The sequence below is a fragment of the Mytilus galloprovincialis genome, chromosome 14, assembly GCF_965363235.1.
Source record: "Mytilus galloprovincialis chromosome 14, xbMytGall1.hap1.1, whole genome shotgun sequence".
Lineage (NCBI taxonomy): Eukaryota > Metazoa > Mollusca > Bivalvia > Mytilida > Mytilidae > Mytilus > Mytilus galloprovincialis.
The window spans coordinates 46,059,622-46,082,410 of NC_134851.1; the positions used below are offsets into that span (position 1 = coordinate 46,059,622).

The 22,789-nt window shown below is 32.1% G+C and overlaps 2 protein-coding genes across 3 annotated transcripts in view; one reads left to right on the forward strand and one right to left on the reverse strand.

The window, feature by feature from the left end:
• The window catches only part of LOC143059686 (krev interaction trapped protein 1-like), a 39,593-nt gene extending 34,429 nt beyond the window's left edge, over nucleotides 1-5,164 (reverse strand). The window contains exon 1 of the mRNA XM_076233228.1: nucleotides 5,072-5,164. The gene's annotated coding sequence lies outside the window, so the exon portion shown is untranslated. The remainder of the gene's footprint in view (nucleotides 1-5,071) is intronic.
• Nucleotides 5,165-5,425: 261 nt separating this feature from the next.
• Nucleotides 5,426-22,789, forward strand: part of LOC143059546 (uncharacterized) — a 38,124-nt gene continuing 20,760 nt past the window's right edge. Inside the window, exons 1-14 of one of the 2 annotated variants that reach the window (XM_076233063.1) lie at nucleotides 5,426-5,654; nucleotides 7,162-8,075; nucleotides 8,589-8,711; nucleotides 9,756-9,943; nucleotides 11,450-11,522; nucleotides 13,296-13,423; nucleotides 14,893-14,996; nucleotides 15,790-15,955; nucleotides 17,069-17,163; nucleotides 18,109-18,172; nucleotides 19,819-19,913; nucleotides 20,677-20,797; nucleotides 21,681-21,751; nucleotides 22,399-22,504. In XM_076233063.1, the coding sequence (XP_076089178.1) occupies nucleotides 7,298-8,075; nucleotides 8,589-8,711; nucleotides 9,756-9,943; nucleotides 11,450-11,522; nucleotides 13,296-13,423; nucleotides 14,893-14,996; nucleotides 15,790-15,955; nucleotides 17,069-17,163; nucleotides 18,109-18,172; nucleotides 19,819-19,913; nucleotides 20,677-20,797; nucleotides 21,681-21,751; nucleotides 22,399-22,504 (2,112 nt within the window). In that variant the 5' untranslated portion in view covers nucleotides 5,426-5,654; nucleotides 7,162-7,297. The remainder of the gene's footprint in view (nucleotides 5,655-7,161; nucleotides 8,076-8,588; nucleotides 8,712-9,755; nucleotides 9,944-11,449; nucleotides 11,523-13,295; nucleotides 13,424-14,892; nucleotides 14,997-15,789; nucleotides 15,956-17,068; nucleotides 17,164-18,108; nucleotides 18,173-19,818; nucleotides 19,914-20,676; nucleotides 20,798-21,680; nucleotides 21,752-22,398; nucleotides 22,505-22,789) is intronic. The other variant, XM_076233064.1, reaches the window with a different exon arrangement.

Here is a 22,789-nt window from a genome sequence, read left to right on the forward strand (position 1 = left end):
AGATCTGCAATTTTATTATCTATGTCTACATGTTTCGCCTGCAAGGCAGGCTTCATCAGGACAATTTTTATACAGAAATTGAGCCCCTGAAGTACTCAAAGTGGTGCATTAAATTTGACGTCGTCATGGTGAGAGAAACAATGAAAAGTGAAAGTAGCAATACAGAGTTATAAATAGATAAGATAAATATAGAAAATTAAAGTTTGTATACAATGTAACTTGAGTTCGTTTTACTATTATATAATACATAAAATTGTTCTAAAGGCTTGGCATCTAATAGGACGAACTTCCCATGGTTCCTACCACTTCGCAAGGCTTCTCTTCCAACCTGGCCATAGTTGGAGGTTACTACTTCCCGGCGCGTCGGCAACAATAGGAAGATTATGATCGCCGCTGTGGATAATAAAATTGTCAAAAACTGTTCCTTTGTTAATTATTTGGTGACTATAATTTTTGGATCGTCTGCAGTAGTTGGTCTGTATAATGGCATAGTTGTGAATTCCTAGTTCATTTAAGATCGGCGCCCGTGGTACGTTTCTTCTGCAATCATTTATATCTGCTATCATTTATAGATGTATAGGTGGTGTCGGACATCTTGGTCATCTTGATTCAGTTGTTATTTCGTTGTAAGTATGGAATATTCCTTGGTCCATGTATATGCTGGTGGCCTGTAGATCGGCGCTGTTAGCTTGGCGGTTCCTTTCGGATGCAGGGGTTCACGATTAAATAATAAATTAAATTCCGCGAGGTGAACCAACGCCTGTGAAATCGTTTTGGTAGAGTCCCTGAAGTGGATACCTTGGTATGCCGGGTTGTCAAATCATGCAAATGAATGCAATCCTTAAATAATAATTAAAATTGACAACAACACTTCAAAAGATCTGCAATTTTATTATCTATGGGAAGTTCGTCCTATTAGATGCCAAGCCTTTAGAACAATTTTATGTATCATATAATAGTAAAACGAACTCAAGTTACATTGTATACAAACTTTAATTTTCTATATTTATCTTATCTATTTATAACTCTGTATTGCTACTTTCACTTTTCATTGTTTCTCTCACCATGACGACGTCAAATTTAATGCACCACTTTGAGTACTTCAGGGGCTCAATTTCTGTATAAAAATTGTCCTGATGAAGCCTGCCTTGCAGGCGAAACATGTAGACATAGATAATAAAATTGCAGATCTTTTGAAGTGTTGTTGTCAATTTTAATTATTATTTAAGGATTGCATTCATTTGCATGATTTGACAACCCGGCATACCAAGGTATCCACTTCAGGGACTCTACCAAAACGATTTCACAGGCGTTGGTTCACCTCGCGGAATTTAATTTATTATTTAATCGTGAACCCCTGCATCCGAAAGGAACCGCCAAGCTAACAGCGCCGATCTACAGGCCACCAGCATATACATGGACCAAGGAATATTCCATACTTACAACGAAATAACAACTGAATCAAGATGACCAAGATGTCCGACACCACCTATACATCTATAAATGATAGCAGATATAAATGATTGCAGAAGAAACGTACCACGGGCGCCGATCTTAAATGAACTAGGAATTCACAACTATGCCATTATACAGACCAACTACTGCAGACGATCCAAAAATTATAGTCACCAAATAATTAACAAAGGAACAGTTTTTGACAATTTTATTATCCACAGCGGCGATCATAATCTTCCTATTGTTGCCGACGCGCCGGGAAGTAGTAACCTCCAACTATGGCCAGGTTGGAAGAGAAGCCTTGCGAAGTGGTAGGAACCATGGGAAGTTCGTCCTATTAGATGCCAAGCCTTTAGAACAATTTTATGTATCATATAATAGTAAAACGAACTCAAGTTACATTGTATACAAACTTTAATTTTCTATATTTATCTTATCTATTTATAACTCTGTATTGCTACTTTCACTTTTCATTGTTTCTCTCACCATGACGACGTCAAATTTAATGCACCACTTTGAGTACTTCAGGGGCTCAATTTCTGTATAAAAATTGTCCTGATGAAGCCTGCCTTGCAGGCGAAACATGTAGACATAGATAATAAAATTGCAGATCTTTTGAAGTGTTGTTGTCAATTTTAATTATTATTTAAGGATTGCATTCATTTGCATGATTTGACAACCCGGCATACCAAGGTATCCACTTCAGGGACTCTACCAAAACGATTTCACAGGCGTTGGTTCACCTCGCGGAATTTAATTTATTATTTAATCGTGAACCCCTGCATCCGAAAGGAACCGCCAAGCTAACAGCGCCGATCTACAGGCCACCAGCATATACATGGACCAAGGAATATTCCATACTTACAACGAAATAACAACTGAATCAAGATGACCAAGATGTCCGACACCACCTATACATCTATAAATGATAGCAGATATAAATGATTGCAGAAGAAACGTACCACGGGCGCCGATCTTAAATGAACTAGGAATTCACAACTATGCCATTATACAGACCAACTACTGCAGACGATCCAAAAATTATAGTCACCAAATAATTAACAAAGGAACAGTTTTTGACAATTTTATTATCCACAGCGGCGATCATAATCTTCCTATTGTTGCCGACGCGCCGGGAAGTAGTAACCTCCAACTATGGCCAGGTTGGAAGAGAAGCCTTGCGAAGTGGTAGGAACCATGGGAAGTTCGTCCTATTAGATGCCAAGCCTTTAGAACAATTTTATGTATCATATAATAGTAAAACGAACTCAAGTTACATTGTATACAAACTTTAATTTTCTATATTTATCTTATCTATTTATAACTCTGTATTGCTACTTTCACTTTTCATTGTTTCTCTCACCATGACGACGTCAAATTTAATGCACCACTTTGAGTACTTCAGGGGCTCAATTTCTGTATAAAAATTGTCCTGATGAAGCCTGCCTTGCAGGCGAAACATGTAGACATAGATAATAAAATTGCAGATCTTTTGAAGTGTTGTTGTCAATTTTAATTATTATTTATTGACATTTGTTAACAAAATAATTGTATTCAGTCAATTTATATAAAAAAGAAGATGTGGTATGATTGTCAATGAGACAACTATCCACAAAAGAACAAAATGACACAGACATTAACAACTATAGGTCACCGTACGGCCTTCAACAATGAGCAAAGCCCATACCGCATAGTCAGCTATAATAGGCCCCGATAAGACAATGTAAAACAATTCAAACGAGAAAACTAACGGCCTTATTTATGTAAAACAATGAACAACGAAAAACAAATATGTAACACATAAACAAACGACAACCACTGAATTACAGGCTCCTGACTTGGGACAGGCACATACATAAATAATGTGGCGGGGTTAAACATGTTAGCGGGATCCCAACCCTTCCCCTAACCTGGGACAGTGGTATAACAGTACAACATAAGCACGAACTATAAAAATCAGTTATGCCTAGTATAACTGAGACTAATAATAAATGAACTTGTAAATCCTTTCCATGCACATGATGCATTACAGTTCGTACACATCTATTCATTGTTTTTATTAATTCCAACCTGACTAGTTCATCAAAACAAAACGTTTGTTTTTATTATTAAACCATCAAAAGACAAGTAGAGTGGGGTGCTCATTTTCGCCACATCTTTCCATGTTTTCTACAGTTTATGTTCAGGTCTAAATGTTTTTGAAGTATACTGATATTTCTATATGAAGATAACTTCAAATGCAAAATATACTTAAGCTTGAAAACCGGTTTGTTTTAAGAAAATCATCTGAAAAGTTAGATTAAAGGGTGTTTGAAATTTTCGGATGTTTTGTCAATGGGGGACACATATTCGCCGTTTTTACACATCTATTTAAAACCAAATAACCGCAGCTTTTAACAATTTTTATCAAATCAATTGCATTATAGATGAATAGCAGACATTTCAAAGGTATAAAGAATTTAAAATAAGGGCATTCAGTCAAATATTTACTTAGAAATACTTCTTTGAAATCGTGTTTTTTATTCAGGAAATTGTCCGAAAATCGTTGTCGGTTTTTCTGTCATTTTCGGTAGGAGCCGCAATTTTGTCTCAGTTTAAAAAAATATTATATTTGTTATAAAAATATAATTTACGGGTACATTTCTTCCATTTCAGCCATCCTTTGAAGTTTTTACACCTCAAAATCCTTAAACGGTGAAATTGTGTCCCCGGCGAAAATGAGCACCCCACTCTATTACAACAAGAATTATTATGTCATTAAACAATTAATAATCCTTAACAAGCCACCAACTTTTAAATATTTCCATGTTTTCATAAAATTCAAGAATATATATATACCATATAAATATCTGAATAATTTTATTCAACTTTAATGGTCTGAATATTAATATATAGATTTATAAGTAGGGGGAACGAACTCAGGGCGAACATGTTATTAGGGCGAACGAGCCTGATACCGACACTAGTATAAATGACTGTTAAATGTACAATGTACATGTGGGATTACCATTGAAGAAAAATATTACATTGTTTAATCCTCTGACTTTTATTTGAAAGAGATACAACAATGACAAAGAGTTTGCATACATTAAAACATGGACATATGTGTCCCTCCTGCTTGTCTCAATTTATTATTTGGACAAGATTTGAATAAAATTGAGAATGGAAATGGGGAATGTGCCAAAGAGACAACAACCCGACCATAGAAAAAAACAACAGCAGAAGGTCACCAACAGGTCTTCAATGTAGCGAGAAATTCCCGCACCCGGAGGCGTCCTTCAACTGGCCCCTAAACAAATATATACTAGTTCAGTGATAATGAACGCCATACTAATTTCCAAATTGTACACAAGAAACTAAAATTAAAATTGAAGTTCAGTAACACTGGCAACCAACAACACTGTAAGGTACTATAAGGTCATGTTGTAGGACAGGTAACACACTGTTTACATACACATAAAAAAGTCTACATTGGCATAAGGACATTTTTGTGTTGTTGGGTTACTACTGTATCGTTGACATGTAGATCCCACCTCATTTTTCTAATTTGTGTATTTTGAAGAATCATGAATTATTTGATATCATGCCGTAAGCTTCAGCAGATCATAACAATTACCTGTTTTCGCATTATATACTTATTTTTGAACGAGATTGTATCAATAAATGACAAATGTAAGTTAGATAAAAATATAAAACAACAAATTTTCTAAACAGGAAGTGAGTCTAACAAGAGGGATCTTCTCAAAACATTACACAGACAATCTATACTTTCTCGTATTATTCAAAGAATTTGAAAAAAAACTGAGGAAATCACAATACTAATGATTAATAAATATGTTTGATTAATTATGGATGTAATTTTTACTTTGGTCCATTTGTTATTTGTGTCAGCAATATTATGAAATGATGGGTCCTTGGAGAACTTCCGGTAAAAACAAAAACACATGATTTTTGAAGCTGTCAGAAAAAACCCATCTAAATGGAAATAAACAAATTGTCATTGACTACATATTTTATTCGACGAAATTAATTTTTAGCCAATGAACCATAGAGTTCTGCAAAGAATCAATCAGGCTTCACAAAATCAAGTGCTCATCATGATCAGCTGATGTACTTCCTTTTACCTGTTAACATGTTTAATTAAAATCATATATATGACATTAATCAAGCAATCTGTAATCAAGGATTTGTACTATTCTGTAAGTAAAATAATTTGCTTTGTAAGTTTTTCAAGTTTTTCAGCACATTTTATATGCTAAATGCTCTGAATTGTTGAACAGTCTAATTTGGGAAACTGGATTAGTATTGAGAGGGGGTAAGGATCCCGAAATCTCGGGCTAAAAAATACCTGATCGCGAAATCCCTAGCTTAAAAACACAAAATCCTGAGGTCCCGAAATTCAAAAAAAAAGAATTCCCGGATCCCGAAATGGTCAATCCCGAAATCCTGAGCTTAAAAACACCCGATCCCGGAGTCCCGATAAAGTTCCTATCCCCCCTCAGTATAGTCCAAATAATTATGACGTCTTGAAAGGCTATTATAATGTTTTTCTTTGACGCCTTACTTCGTCGAAGTAAGGCGTCAAAGAAAAAAATTATAGCCATTCAAGACGTCATAATTATTTGGACTACCCTCAGTAATGCACCCATCTGGCATTGTGGTTTTTTTTTTCATTAAAGAGTTGCACTGCTCAACCCATGGCCATTCCATCTGTGTTAATGGTGAAATTCACCAATCAATTGGTTCTTAGTTGGGGTAGAAAATTTATGCCCTTTACCATCAGGCTTCTTATGGTCATTTTCAGCTACCCTTAGCTTTAACTAACATACCTCCTTGCCTTAGGTTCTACTAGTTATTGTCACAGATATTTTTTTTTTTTTAAATCAGTCAATTTTTTATCATCTAAAAGAAAATGAACATTTTATTGTTGTTTATCAAAAATTACCGTTAATTAATGTCATTTGGCAAGATTTTTTTTCGGAACTCACAGACCTTCTTATTTGCTTATAAAATTTTGACATAATAACCATGATAATATAATATAAAAATATTTAGGAGATGTGATAAGCATGAGAATGAACAATGATGGATGAGGACACTACAATACATATATGTGTTTTCACCAAGGTTCAAATATAGTAGATGTAACGAAGCAATTCAAGGCAATTAAGCCAACAGCCTTCATAATTAGAAAAAAAGCATAGTGTACAGTCGGCTTTAAAAGGTGCTGACATGAAAAATATGAAATTCAAATGAGAACATAAAACTGACAGCCTAATTAATAACAAAACAATTTATGTAAAACAAATTATGATGACAGACAAGAACCAACAACATGAACAACACCCAATTAACAACAATCTTTGGTATCGATCCTGAATTGTAACAGGCACATTTATCATTTGTGACATTGGAAATTTACAGAAAAGTGCATGAAAATGAAAATTTGTCTTTTGGATGGTCATATACATGTACATGTATACTATGACACCTCTAGACTTGTGGTGACAATTTGTAGTGACATAACAATTATAAAAATCTGGTAAATTTAATGATGTATTAATTGAAGAAATTTTATTATTAATTTAAAATGTCTTTTAAAAAAAAAAAAGACAACTAAAGATTATATGTGCACTTTTAATTTGTTCAATATTTTTAAAAACTTTAATGGCAGGAGATGACATTGATTTCATTTGTCTCTTTCAGGTAAACCATTTACCATGTTGGAAGTTGGAAGTCATGGAAAAACAAATAAGAATTAAGAAACAAATCATTTAGTGCTGGTATTGTATACAAGAGAGACATTTTACGGAAAAGCCTGTTTCAAACATAGATAATCTATATGTCTACGTTAGGAAATATCATTCCAGAAAAAAGTTTGGTAGACCGAAAGAGATCAAATTTTACAAAATCACTAGATCTTGGTGGTGTACAGTCTATTGATTGTGGAGGTCCACAAGATCGTGAAGAAAACGATGACTTTAGTAAATCTGTTCATGTTCTAAGACAAAATGATGGAAAATACAAAATTCACAACAATCAGAAACCTCTTGTTGATAAAAACACTCACAGCAAATCTGTTAAGACTTCCCTTAGACAGTATTTTCAATGGTTAAAAGGAGTGAAATTGTCAAAAGATAAAAAGAAACTAAAAACAAATCAAGAGCATGCAAATTGTGATGAAACTAATGCTAGTTGTTCATTAGTGATTGGTGGAAATTTGGAAACTGGAGGCCAGTGTACATGCTCAAAGTTTCATTACCACACGTTTCAAAATCGAAATTTTTTCTTGCCACTAGAAATATTGGAAAAAGCTGAAAAACATTTTGCTTCTAAAGTGGAATTCGTTGAAGCAAACCAAAGATATTTAAATGTCTGCAATACGTTTTGGCGTCCTGCGTTATCGTTAAACCAACAACGATTTTCAAATCGTAAAACTAGTATCGGAAATCTTGTTGAATTTGAATCTCTATGGCCAGAAGAGTCCAGTCTGAAATCGTTGTTAACAGATGGATTACAGAATACAGCATTATGTGACGCTATATCTGAGCTAGCTTTGCTTGCTGTTGTTTGTGGTCCTGTCCAATTACTAGAATCTCTTATAAGTTTGTCTCTTGTTAGTAAGTATTTATTCAGTGTATTAGATACAATAAAAGGAAGGAGATTCAGTGAACAATTAAACTTATTGGTAAATTTTTTTAAGTGAATGTTTGTGAATAATTGCAATTACCACTATCTGTTTATTTTTGCCAAAATAAATAAAGTTAAAATTGTTTGATGTTGCCTACTTGCCAACCTAAAAAGCAGCCTACCAGACATTTGTTTTTATATCACAAGACAATTTAAAATTTCTGCTTTAACATCATTTTCTTGTCTATACCAGGTACCTATGTATTTTCTTTTGTTGTTGGCCAATAAAATTTATTATCCCAATCTACCATCCCATTCATACAAGGTTTGGCTAGGCAACATCAAACACAGATTTTTTAAAGGAATGCCTTAAAGAGCTTTATTGATTTTGTTACAGGCAATCACTCTCTTGCGTACAATGTACTAGATAATGTATGGAATTTTATTTTGTTTTACAATTTGATACATCTCAATTTAAATTATTTCAATAATTTCCATTAAAGGACTGGATTGTCATTTGGAAGATGGACAGGGTTTACTTCACTATGCCTGTTTAATGAGGAGACCACATTTGATTACCTATCTAACCAAATCTGAAGTAATGCCTGAACTCCCTGATAGGAGAGGTATATAACTATAACATTTGAACTTTGAACAACATAATTTTTTCTCTGTAAATTTATTGTACATCTTTAAAAAATAGCTCACAAATCCAAGATGTTACAAATATTTCATGTTGCTATAAATTTTTATAAGTTTTTATACAACTGCAAAACAATTGTGTTCATTTAGGCTGTCATGTCATCGTAGTTGTTGTTTTGAAGACACATTTAAGTGTATGGATCTTTCTAAAATTGAAATACAAGGTTCAATACCACAAAGGAAATGCTGGTATTGAGTTTCGAGGTAATTACCCCAAACCTTTAGAAATTAAGATAAACATGATAAAAAAGGGATAAAAAACGAGCATTTTTTTTTGTTTCCAGACAACAACTTAAATTTAAAGTTTTTATTATGGAACTCTCTGAAATTGTACATATGTACTGAAAAGAAAATAATCTTCAAAATTAAAAAAAATAAATTTGGGGGATGGGTTATCAACATGTTGGGGAGGGTTTTTTTCAATTTTATTTTTAGAGTTCATTTTTTTTCTAAATTTAAAAAAAAATTCCCCTTCGCACTTGCGTATTGAGATTACTTGATTTTTATGAGAAAGTTCACACTGAGGTAACTGCATACAGAAAACATGTCGGCGAATTAGGGAATTGTGAATATGTACCTACAGAACAAATATTATTTCTAGTTTATACTCCACAATGATGATGACTATTCTGGAAATGGCGTCATAAAGACTCGCATAATTGATGAGGTTTTTCCTGTGAAGAGCAAACTTGAAAGTGGTCTACATAAGCCAATGAAATTTCAACCTTCATATTTTTGAACTGAAGGTGTTTATTATAAGGATAAAACCAGAGGATCCTGAAAGATATTTAAAATAGAGTTGTACAGAGCTGTTGCAGATATTTGTAAGCAAAGGTTGGAAACAGGATATGTTTTCCAATTAGATCTGTCATCTGTTTTTTTTTCAAATTCTACTCGGTGCACATGATTATGATCAGAATGATGTATTATATAAATGTTAAATTATATAAATTGTGTTTTTGTTTTAGGTTATACAGCTGATGAGACATGCTTTTGTCCAAAGATTTGGAGACACCTACCAAAAAAATACCACATCAACACAAGTGTTTGTCCATCTTACGAGACTTTAATTGTTCCCAGTTTCCATGATAAATCAGTGCTGTTCAGAATGGCTCAAATGACAGGAAATGTTTACGAAATACAAATGAATCTACAGGTAGGATTGTCACGGAATAGAAGTTCCTTCATAATATAAGTTCCAAATGGAAACAATATTCTGGAATATTATTTCCACTGGAATAAATATTACAGTAAATGTTCCTAACGGAATAAACATGATAAATGGTATAGAATATTTGTTCCAACAGGAACAGATATTATGACATTGTTTATAACAAAGTTTCCATTGGAACTTCTGTTAGGTGGAACAAATATACGTTGACAGGATTATAGGCTTTATTACTGTGACTTTGCAAATTGAGATGAAGAACAGCAATAAAAGAGCTGTTCCTTTACTATTTGTAGTTAATGCTGTGCATATAGAGATGTTGTGTCATAGAGATAGCCCATGTCCTTTCTTTTGTATTTTTGTAATTATAGACCTTGTAAACATGGTAAACCAAGGTGTTAATAAGGGGGGTGTCTATCAGGCATACAAAAGGGATAGTCTATTTGAAGAGGAGCTTGACAAAGTTATTTAGTTGGTTATTTTGCAGGTGAGTTAGTTGAGCTTAAAATATCAAGTATAATTTTGAGTGCTGTTTGATGGTGCTATCATTTTGTTGGCTTGCTTGCTTACCTCCTGTGCCTTATAATAGTAATATCTCCAGGAAATCTGGCGATACAACTCATACAGATTGATTTATAAATTACATACCAACAGTTAAGGTGGTACCTAACACTACAGGGAGATAACTCTGTAAATTCAGCTAAACGTTTTGATTACGTTGTGTTGTTAAGGGAATATTAAGCTTCTCAATGATCAAAATAAGTGTTTGTCAAACTGCTATATAACCAGTGTAATTTTTCTGATAAAACGGTTGGTTCAAATTTTTTGAAATATTTATATTTTTGTCAAAGGGTCAAAGTAAATACTTTGTTAGAATTTTAAGAAAATTAAACGAGCCAAATTAATTTTAGTTAAAGTGTTGGGTACCACCTTAAAGGAATTTTTGATAAGAGAGTGAAATTATGAAATCTTGTAACAAAATAAGGTTTACTTGTATTACAAATGTATCATCATATGTTTACAATGAGAATAATTTTATATTTTTAGTAGAACAGTTGGTAAAATGAAAAATAGATACAACTAATTGTAGAAATAAAAGTTCTAAATGCTATTTAAAGGGACTTAATCTGAACCTGTAAAAAATGTTTGATAATCTTCAATTTAACAATTTTGAAGGTAATTTTAATGAGAAAACTGTCACTGGGTAAACCGAAATATTGCAATTTACTTTTGTGAAAAAAAATGCTTAGAGTGTTTAACAAGCTTATTTTTATGCAGTTTTCAAGACCTTGCTATAATGATGGGAAATATATGTTTTTCTTATATTTATTGTTTTGTATAGTTGCTGTATCATTTAATTTAAAAGATAGCAAAGAAATTATTTTATTTACCGGTATACAAATTTAAATGAGATAGTTTACTGCTTGATGCCAGAATGCTACGAAACTGAACTTGATCTTTCTTGTGTTTTTAACCATGTAATTTTACTTGTAGACTTTAAACTTCAATGTGAATACAGAATGTAATACAGATGGTGATTTCCTGATCCATGTAGCTGTAAGGGGAGGTAATATTGTTTCAGGAACTTATGTTTGAAATAACCGAGTTCATTATGCAATGACTTAATTTATCATAAAAATACTTATGGTTAAATTGAGAATGGAAATGGGGGATGTGTTAATGAGACAACAAACCAAGTCAATTGCACAAAACACCAATGGGTCTTTAATACAGCGAGAAAATCCCGCACCTAGAGATAGGCTTCAGATGGCCCTTACACCAAATTGTGTAATAATTCAGCAAAAAAAACATATATATGAAATAAAAGTTCAAATGACAAGGATGTTTGCAATCATTGGTTACAATAAGACCTTCAACAATTAAAAAAACCCATACAGTTTAGTAAGCTATAAAAGCTTCAGCAAGCAAAATTCAAAACATTTCAAACGAGAAAACTGATTGTCTAACTTATAACAATTTAATTCACAAAAAAAATATACAACAACCACTGATTTTCAGGCTTCTGACTTTGGAAAGGAGCATACAGAATGTGGCAAGGTAAAACATGCTTTGGAAATCTCAACCCTACACTTGTCAATACATACATCACATAAATTACATAAATGTATTTGCTTTTAATTTATAAGGCTGCACTTCCATAATACATTTATTGAAACATGTACGCATATTCATGAGTTTTCCTATGCATATTCATTATTTTGTCTATGCATATTCATTAGCTTGCCTTTTTAGACTTACTGTATCAAACATAAGTGACTGATCTTATTGCCTGTTATATCTTATCTTCATCTGTTTGTTCTTCTTTACAAACTGAAAATTTGAAGGACAAATCACTGCTTAATAAAATTGAGAAAGGAAATGGGGAATGTGTCAAAGCGACAACAACCTGACCAAAGAGCAGACAACAGCCAAAGGCCACCAATGGGTCTTCAATGTAGTGAAAACTCCTGCACCCAGAGGCGTCCTTCAGCTGACCCCTTAAAAAATATGTATACTAGTACAGTGATAATGGACGTCATACTAAACTCCAAATTATACACAAGAAACTAAAATTAAAAATCATACAAGACTAACAAAGGCCAGAGGCTCCTGACTTGGGACAAGCGCAAAATTGCAGCGGGGTTAAACATGCTTATGAGATTTCAACCCTCCCCCTATACCTCTAGCCAATGTAGAAAATTAACCGCATAACAAAAAGCACATTAAAAATTCAGTTCAAGCGAAGTCTGAGTCTGATGTCAGAATGTTTGTCCTTTTTAAACAATTAGATATATTTAAACTAACTAACTTCTTACTACAAATTCATTGTTATCAGTGCAGTACCTATTTTGTGTAGTTTTGGGTAAAGATGAACTTTTTTTAACTCATATTTTATGTGAATATTAACAAAAAAAACCACGAAATAAAATATGCATGAAAAATAAATCTTTCTTCAATGCATGAAAATTGGTACCAATAAATAAACACTAGGGTCAGACCATATGTATTTGTACGTCATATGAATTCGTAATATGCAAGCTTTTTTCAATGGAAATTGTGACTTCACAATGCTTTCTTAATAGCTCAAAAACAAATGAGACAAGGATACAGTATTTTTTTCAGAAATAATCTAATTTACATGTTGAGCTTGATAATGTTGAATAGTTACAAGTAACGAATATTCAGATTGCTTGATCAGCTAGTACTTGTTTGTTTAAAGTTTAAAATTTTACTATCATGCTGAAAATACTCATTTATGCTTAGCACATTGTAATTGATAGTTTGAACTATTAGGGCATAATAGCATGACCTTGTTTGCAGTTTCATGTTTCTATTTTAGGACTATGTCAACTACCACTGATAATGACTCTAGTAAGGATACAGCATGCAGATATTGAACTCTGTAATTCAAAGGGAATGACCCCATTGATGATTGCAGCTCAGTCTGGGAACAGCATACTATGTGATGTAAGTGTGGACAATCTGTACACATCATTATTATATGATTTTTTTTTTAAAACTTGCCTACATAGCAGACTTTTCTTTGGATACTGAAACATCAGTAATAGATATAAGAAGATGTGGTATGAGTGCCAATGAGACAACTCTCCATTCAGACCTTTATTGGTAAAAGAAAAGCAATAATCCATTTAAGTTTCTGGTCATCCAGCATTTCATGTTTTTTATTTGGCCTAAATAATAAAACTGCTTTTCAAATTAATAAAGTTCTATTTTACAAACGCATGTACATATATGGTTATAATAAATCATGAGAACAAAACAACTGTAAACTAATATAAAAATTTGTAAGGGTTCCATGGAACCCAGTGTCTCGCCTACTTTTGCTGTTAATCGCAGACTCAACAAAAATGAAGAAAAACATCAATAAAAATTTCCCTCTCGATACTGTCTTTTGATTGAAAGAAGCTTCCAAGTTTGGTAAAAAATCCAGGATAGTTTGTGAATCTAATAAATGTTTTATAAACTTTAACTGCAGACTGTATGTAATGTTAACTGGAAGAAAAACTAAGTCCATTTATAAGTAAAATACGGAAAAAGTGATTTTTTTTTTTACAAAATTTACTTCTGAATAATATCTTATGATCAGAAACAAGCTTTTGTCTAAGTTTGGTAGAAATCCAGGATAGTTTAAAAACATTATAAAAATTTTAAAAACTTAAACCACAGAGTGAATGTTTTGTTTCTGGCAAAAAAACTAAGTCCATTTATAAGTAAAATACGAAAAAGTGGAAATTTATTTTTACAAAATTTTCTTCTTGATACTATCTAATGATCATAAACAAGCTTCTGTCCAAGTTTGGTACAAATCAAGGATACTTTATGAAAGTTATTAAAATTTTAAAAACTTTAACCACAGAGTGAATGTAATGTTTCCTCGCAGAAAAACTAAGTCCATTTATAAGTAAAATACGGAAAAAATGGAATTTTATTTTTACAAAATTTACTTCTGGATACTTTCTTATGATCATAAACAAGCTTCTGTCCAAGTTTGGTAGATATTCAGTATAGTTTAAGAAAGTTATTAAAATTTCAAAAACTTTGACCACAGAGTGAATATTTGTGGACGACGCCGACGACGACGACGGAATGTAGGATCGCTTAGTCTCGCTTTTTCGACTAAAGTTGAAGGCTCTGAGTGAAGTTAAAAAGTGGTTTTATTCTGTTTTGCTTATTGTTCAAACCTTATAAACCATTTTTATGCTTTTATTACCAAAATATACAGAAAACTGTTATTTTTTTCCAAATTTCACTGATTTTAAGCTTGATTTTACTTCTATTAATTACATTTATTGACAGTTTACCTAAATGTATTACAACTGAGTATGTATAACCAGTCAACAATTATATACTCAGTGAAAAGACAGTAACATGAAAAAAAACTATTTTATGATGATTTGTCTTGATATTTATTTCAGTTATTGATTTGTGTACTTGGAGCTGATCCTAACAAAGTAAACGTAGAAAATGGTAGAAGTGCCCTCCATTACGCTGCACAGAATTGTCATGAAGATGTAGTCAGGTAATACAGGGGTATTTTAAGCAGAAGCATCCAAAAATTTAAGCCTTATATGATGTAGAGTATGTGAAAGGCAAAGTACAAGTTTATATTATTTTTTGTTTTGATAAAGATGAAACATCAACTGCAAACATGTTGGACAGAGATAGTTATACAATGAACAGAAAATTTGAAATTCATAAAAACAAATGTTATCCTCACCTCATGTTTTAAGAACTACTGTAAACCAACTTATTTCCCCGGATACTTTATTTCACATTAAGTTCTTTCTATCCCTTTTCGCAGCAATTTAATTTCACGATTCTCTAATTTATTTGAAGTACTTGAAAAAGGAATCATCTAAATTTTACATATTTACAATGATTTATTTTCATGTTATTTTACTACTTGTGAAAACTTGTGAAAAAAAATCATTCGCGAAAAATAAGTTGGTAATCAATCTATATATATATATATGTTGTCAGTCAAAACATCAGCCCAACAACGTTAGATCTGTTATTTGTGGAAGCAAATTTGTTATTCTTCACTGGCTGGGATTTGAACTCATGCTATTGAAATATTGTGGCACCAAATCACCTTGCACTGTTCCCGACGCGTTAGACCATTTGATCACCTAGGCTGGTGACCGATGGATGAAATCTGTTGCAGAGTTGTCACTGCTTCAGACTTACTTATATATATATATGTACACATTATTACATTTGTCTTTTTCATACATTAATAAAGGATGTTTGAGGTCAGTGGTAGGACATAATGTTTTCATAATAAATAAATACAAGTGTTTTGTGTTTTTCAGCTGTCTGATTAAGAGAGGAGTTGACATAAACCAAGAAGACTACCATGGCTGTCTCCCTGACAACCTTCCCACAATGCACCAGTACTACACATCTGCTGATTGCAATGAAATAATTTGTCAGCGCCGGAAGCAAAGACGGGAAACTCTGGCTGACATTATTATAAATGTAAGCATTAAGAAAAAAATGTTTATACATATTCACGATTGAAAGTATTAGCTCAGACTTGTTTTAAAACACACACAAATTAACTTGGTTGCTATTAAAGTGAATAAGAAAGATTTTCCAGATTGAAGCAAAACATTAACTGAAATTGCTCAACTGCTATCGCATAAAAACGTCATCCACTATTAAAAAGCTCTCTTTCAATATTTCGGGAGGTCACATGCTTTATTTACCTTTTCAACAAGTGTCAGCTAATATGAAAATAAACTCTGCTTTGTACTAGATTGACCTTGAGAGATTGACTTGCTGTGCTGGATTTTGTCAATGTTAAAGTCAGTAGGAAGATATGTCACCTTACCCAAACATTTTTTTTTCTGACTGAGGCAGTTTTTATCACGCTTGACGGAGTCAAAAAGCGGGACATAGGTATGCTGTTTTCCGGCGGCAACAGCGGTGACCTCGGTGTCAAAAATGTATTACTTTGTGATTAGGTCAGTTTTTGAGAAACAACTAATTGTAAGTTAATGATAATTGGTATGCAGTTAAATAAGCTTTGACATATCTCATTTCTATGGAGATTAATTGGCCCTGCCCCGTCAGTCATGATCTATTCACTTTGAAACTTTTGCTTAGTTTTGTGCATTAATTTGTGATTAGGTCAGCTTATGGGGAATCACTAGTGTTAGGTCAAAGATAATTGGTATGCAGTTGTATTAGCATTGATACATCTCATTTCCACAGAGATTATTCGGCCCTGCCCCCTCAGTTATTGTTTATTGACTTTGAAACTTTGCTTAGTTTACATGTATTAGTTTGTGTTTAGGTTTGGTTAACTACTTCTGAAAAGTCAATATTATTTGGTATGCAATTGTATTAGCATTGGCACATCTCATTTCCAGAAACCAGAAAAAAGTAAATAAACAAGATGGATGAAAAAAAATCGTTATCTATATATTTCTGTCGCCAAATTCTTTTGCCAATGACGAATTTTAATCGCCACAATTATAATTTTTTTGCAAATTCTGAAAATGGCGACTGCCATCGGAAACCCTGTGACCTTGTAGAAAGTGATTTATGTTGTTTTGATGATGAGGGTTATACAATTGTCATTTTTAGGGGCAGATAACTACAGATGACCTTGCAGAAAGTGATTTATGTTGTGTTGATGATGAGGGTTATACAATTATCATGTTAGCAGCTAGACATAATAGGTAAAAGATATGATAAGTTATAAATATAAATGATAGTAGATACCAATATATATATGAAATTAAATTTTACAGTTTATTTTAGTGATGACATTTTTATGCCTCATTTATGAGCATTATTTTTTTTTAGTCTGTGAGTCCGTTCATTCGTCCATTTGTTCGTATGTTCATCTGTTCGTCTTTTTGATCGTTTGTCTGTTTGTCTGTCTGTCTTGCTTCAGAACAAAGTTTTTCGTCAAGGGAGTTTTTGATGAAGTCCAATCAACTTAGAATTTTTTGATAAGTTAGTAGAAATTGTACAATTTATTATATATCAATGTTCTATTAAGTTTGACAGAAAACATCTTTTTTAATAAATATTGTTACATGTATTTGTCAAAATTTGTAACTTCTAGATCTTAGTCTCTATATCCTTGGTTGTCTTATAATACAATGCTTGTCTGGATTGAGGGAGGTTGTGGGGTTGATTACCTGCTAAAAATTTGAAAATCAGTTTTTGCTATTTCTCAATTGAGGCCACAGCATTTGGTCCCAGGGTCAGAATAAAGTGTCTGTCCTTTTAAACTAGCATCTGAAAAAATATTTGGTTAAGCCTATCAGTCTAGTACATGTTTCAGTTTCAGTTTCAGTTTGAACTATTTATCATTATGCAAACTATAGATTTCTATCTATCTTTTTTTTTTATGTAATGTGTTTATTGGCAAAAAACTACATATATATATAATAATAGTAAGTAAGTTCATAGTACATCAGCAAAATCAAGACAATTACATAAAGTTGATATTTTGAATCATTCTATAAATGTATAATATAAATAATAATAATTTTGAAAAAGAACAGAAAATCTTAATCTGAGGTAGCATGGATCTATCTATATTAGGATCACTTTATTTGTTATTTAAGAAAGATACAATACTGAAACAAATAGTGATGTTTTTCTTTTTTTAGGATAGAAAACCTAAAGCAACTGTTAGATTTCAGTCTAAAGTCTGTAGATGCACAGTACTCTAATGTAAGTTTTTATTTTGTTGCAGATTTTGTTTGTTCAGCATTTATTTTATTGGTTATGTTTTTTCACTCATTTTAAAACTTTTATTATGAATATTTGGATGTTTGATATATTAACACAAGGTAAAATTTGTATGAAATTCATACAAATTTTACAAAAATAAAGATTAGTATAATATTCACATTTTATGGAGTTGAACAAACATAAATAGAAGTAGTCATATTAATTGTCAAATATTCTTTGATTTTATTTTTTCAAAAATTTATCTCTTTTATCTCTTCTTTCATTTACAATTTTATGCATCAGCATGGATTTAAGGCCTTTCGATCCAGGTTTCTGTTCTGTTTCTTGCTTTTGTGCCGTATTTTTTACACACAGAACAGTAGTATCCTTTCTCTGTGACTATAAGTCATTTGAAGTCTTGCTCATATTTGTCTTCACTTGCGTGTCTTTTCCGTTGTTTGGTTGATTTTTGTTCAATTTCCACAACTTCAACATTACTATCAATTTTATTTAACTTATTTGGTCTAGTATTTTCTTTATCATCATCGTCATCTTCCTTTCTTTTCCCCCGATTGATTAATGAAAACATTGAAATTTGACGGTTGAACGCCATCTTTGTCAATGAAAACAAGGCGGGATTAGTATTCAAATTTTAACGATACGGAACCGAAAAAAATCCGGATTTTGAAAAAAAAGCCGACCACCTCCTAAAATCAAAAGGTGGTCGGCTTTCAAAAGAAGGTGGTCGGCACACCCGGCTTAAATGCCAAATGGAAAACACTGATGAATCTAAGAAAATTATTAGAGCTTATTTCCTAATGCATGTAGATTTAGACTTTTTGGATTGACTTGCTTGCTTTATTTGTATTTAGTTGAATGTGATTGTTTGATAATTCTTATATGATTTGCATATCTATATATACTCGAATTGGATTGGTCAATTGGATTTTTTTTCAAAGTTTACACTTCGATAAACTATGTTTCCGAAACTACTTTCATAATCTATTCATAAATTATCCTTCGAACTTTTTTTCAGTTTTTGAGTTAATCGCCCTGAGTTTACACATCAATAACCTCTAGAAAAAATGTGTTCAATCCTATAATAATGTCCATTCAATTCTTAATATACTGTAAATTCAGAAATTATTGCGTGCATTTATTATTGCGATTTTATCATTTTAGACTTAAATGCGATTTTAATTTTTACGATTTTTTGAAAAATCCTGTTTAGTTCATATAAAATATTTCAAAATACGAGGTTAAATTATTGCGTTAACAACTCTGTCACATTTTTTCGCAATAATAAAAACCTTTCATTAATTTCTGAATTTACAGTAATGTATGCAGGTTCAACTCTGCTTAGTGATATTGTTTTCAGATGTCAATCTTAATTACATTGGTTGAGCAAATGTTCATACAAACAAAGCAAGCAATCCAACTAATTCCTTTATCTACATGCATTGGGAAAATAGCTCTTAACGATTCTAAAAAAATATACATTATTAAAGTTCTATAAATTTAAAATGATTATTGTTGTAGCTAAAGTGAATTTGAAAGTAAGAAACAAGTACAAGTTAATTAAAACACAAAATATATTAATATTTGAATATCAAATTTATAGTATTTTCTTAACATGCTTTTCTCAGACCTCTAAAAATGACAGTATGAAAGAGATTGGGATGACAGCTTTATCTATGGCAGCCAGTATGGGGCATAAAGATAGTGTTAGACTGTTACTTTTGTAAGTATTTAAAAAGAGGAATTAAAAATGTCAAGAATGGCATACCTCACAATAGACCATCAATCAAACTACTGAGGGTCTGGAAATGGTAACACAACCCAGACATGACCAATTTTAAATTGACCTTGTAAGAATTGTATTTTTGGATTAAGGTCAAAATAGTTTTTTATTAATGAAAAGTTGTGAAGATCGGACATAATTTTTTATGCCTTTTTGGCAGATATTATAAAAAAGAAGATGTGGTATGATTACCAATGAGACAACTGTCCACAAGAGACCAAAATGACACAGACATTAACAACTATAGGTCACTGTACGGCCTTCAACAATGAGCAAAGCCCATACTGCATAGTCAGCTATAAAAGGCCCCGATAAAACAATGTAAAACAATTCAAACAAGAAAACTAACAGCCTTATTTATATAAAAAAAATAAACAAAAAACAAATATTGTATTTATCAGTTGCAACTTACAAAATCTTGCATATTCCTTTTGCATGACACATGCTCCCCCATTTGTTGATAAGTACAAGATAAGATGCTTTAAAATAAAATGTGCATTAATATAGTGCCAAAGTAAATGACACTGGAATTTGAGAGTATGTATTTTTGGTTACTTTGTTATAATTGAATGATATTCTATGGTATAACCTTTTACTCAAAATTATTTGTTTGTATTTTAAATTTGATATGACAAAAAATACATATATTTGTTTGTATTAAAAATAGTTGTCACTGTGTGAATGAGCTATGTCCTACTTTTAGGAAGGGAGCTAATGCATGCATTGTTGATATCAGTGGTTATCTCCCCTTGCACCATGCTGTCCTACAGAGTCATGATGATGTTGTTGATGTCATTCTAGACTTTTTTCCTTTGACTTATAAGGTAAGAAGTAAATAGTATGTCCTCCTTCCCTTAAGGTGGTACCTAACACTACAGGGAGATAACTCTGTAATATCAGCTAAACGTTTTAGTTATGTTGCCTTGTGAAGGTAATATAAAGCTTCACAATGAACAAAATTAGTGTTTGTCAAACTGCTATATAACCAGTGTAATTTTTCTGATAAAACGCTTGGTTCAAATTTTTTGATTTTTTTATATTTTTGTTAAAGGGCCATAGTAAATAATTTGTCAAAATTTTATGAAAATTAAACGAGCCAAATTAATTTTAGTGAAAGTGTTGGGTACCACCTTAAAGAAGCTATATTGTTTTCTGTTTTGGGGTCCAGCCTAAATTCAATAAGCATCTATCAAAGGAACATATTTTTAATGTTTATTTTTTGCTGTCTGGTAGCTGTGCAGTAGATATTATTATGCCACTCATTTCCTCTACTTCATATGTAAAATTTTCAACTTTAAGGTGGTACAAAACACAACAGGGAGATAACTCGGTAAAAATCAGCTGAATGTTTTAATCACATTATTTTGTAAAAGAAATATTAAGCTTCTCAATGATCAAAATCAGTGTTTTTCAAACTACTATAATAAGCCAATAAAATTTTCAGATCCAGTGTGTGGTTTAAGTCTTTTGATTTTTTTATATTTTCAGCAAAGGGTCAAAGTTAATATTTCACAAAGTTTTATGAATACTTAGCAGCCAAATTAGTTTTAGTCAAGGTGTTTGGTACCACCTTTTTTGATAGAGTCCGCATTTTTAAAACATATTGTCAAGTAAAATGATAATTATTTGACAAGAAGATTTTTCAGGGAAAATCAGTTCTACATTATTTTTAAAAGAAATTACTTCAGTTGAACATTTGTTTTGTAGGGACTAAAGAAAGCTCTAGATTTATGCAACAGTCCTGCTTTACAAAGAAAATTAAAGCAAGCTCAACAGAGGTAAGTTGCAACAGTTCAGACAACTGGGAATTCATTATTATTTGTGGGGAACCAGTTTTTGTGGAATATCATTAAAAATTTGAACCACAAGTGTTTCATGAAGTACAAATTTAATATACTGTAGTTTCATGAAGTACAAATTCCATATACTGTACATTCATAATTAAAAAAGTGGATTAAAGAAGTCAATATCCCTCCAGAATGGCAGAACATTTTTTATGCCCCATTTACGGGCATTATGTTTTCTGGCTCTACATCCATTTGTCCAGTCTTCCATTCATCTGTTTGTCTGTCTGTTCGTCTGTCCCGCTTCAGGTTAAAGTTTTTGGTCAAGGTTGTTTTTAATGAAGTAGAATCAGCTTGAAACTTAGTACACATGTTCCCTATGATACATTCTTTCTAATTTTGATGTCAAATAATAGTTTGGATCCCAATTTCAAGGTCCACTAAACATAACAATTGATAGTGTGATTGGGGCATCAGTGTACTATGGACACATTCTTGTTTTAATATGTTTGTCAAATCCCTTTTGAAATGATTTTTTTTGGGAGAGAAAGTTGAAAACAAAACATTGCATTTAAGAAATCAATACCACTCAAGAGTAGAGTAGTGGTTATCACCTAATTTCCTTTCTGTTTCTATTTCAGAAGACAGGATGAGATTGTCTCCCCTGGATTACTTGAGTTAACTATGGAAGGCAATGCTGATAAGCTGTACTGTTTATTGGAGGAAGGAGATATGGTTGATACAAAGGTAAAAACAAAAGTAATGGCTTCTTAGACGGACCTTGTGAGACCCTCATGGGTAGGCAGGGTTGTTAAACACACCATGTAGTAGTTAATGACACATCATGCTGAGATTTCACAATTTTTTAAACAACTTTGATAGTCTGAATGATACAAGGAGATTTTGGCACATCACATTTGATCTGGATCATAACTTTTTAATGAACTTGCCAGACACATATTCCCTTTCCCATAAAAAAAGAAACAAAGTAATAAAAAAAAACCCAGAAAAATAAGAAGCAAGTGAAAAAAA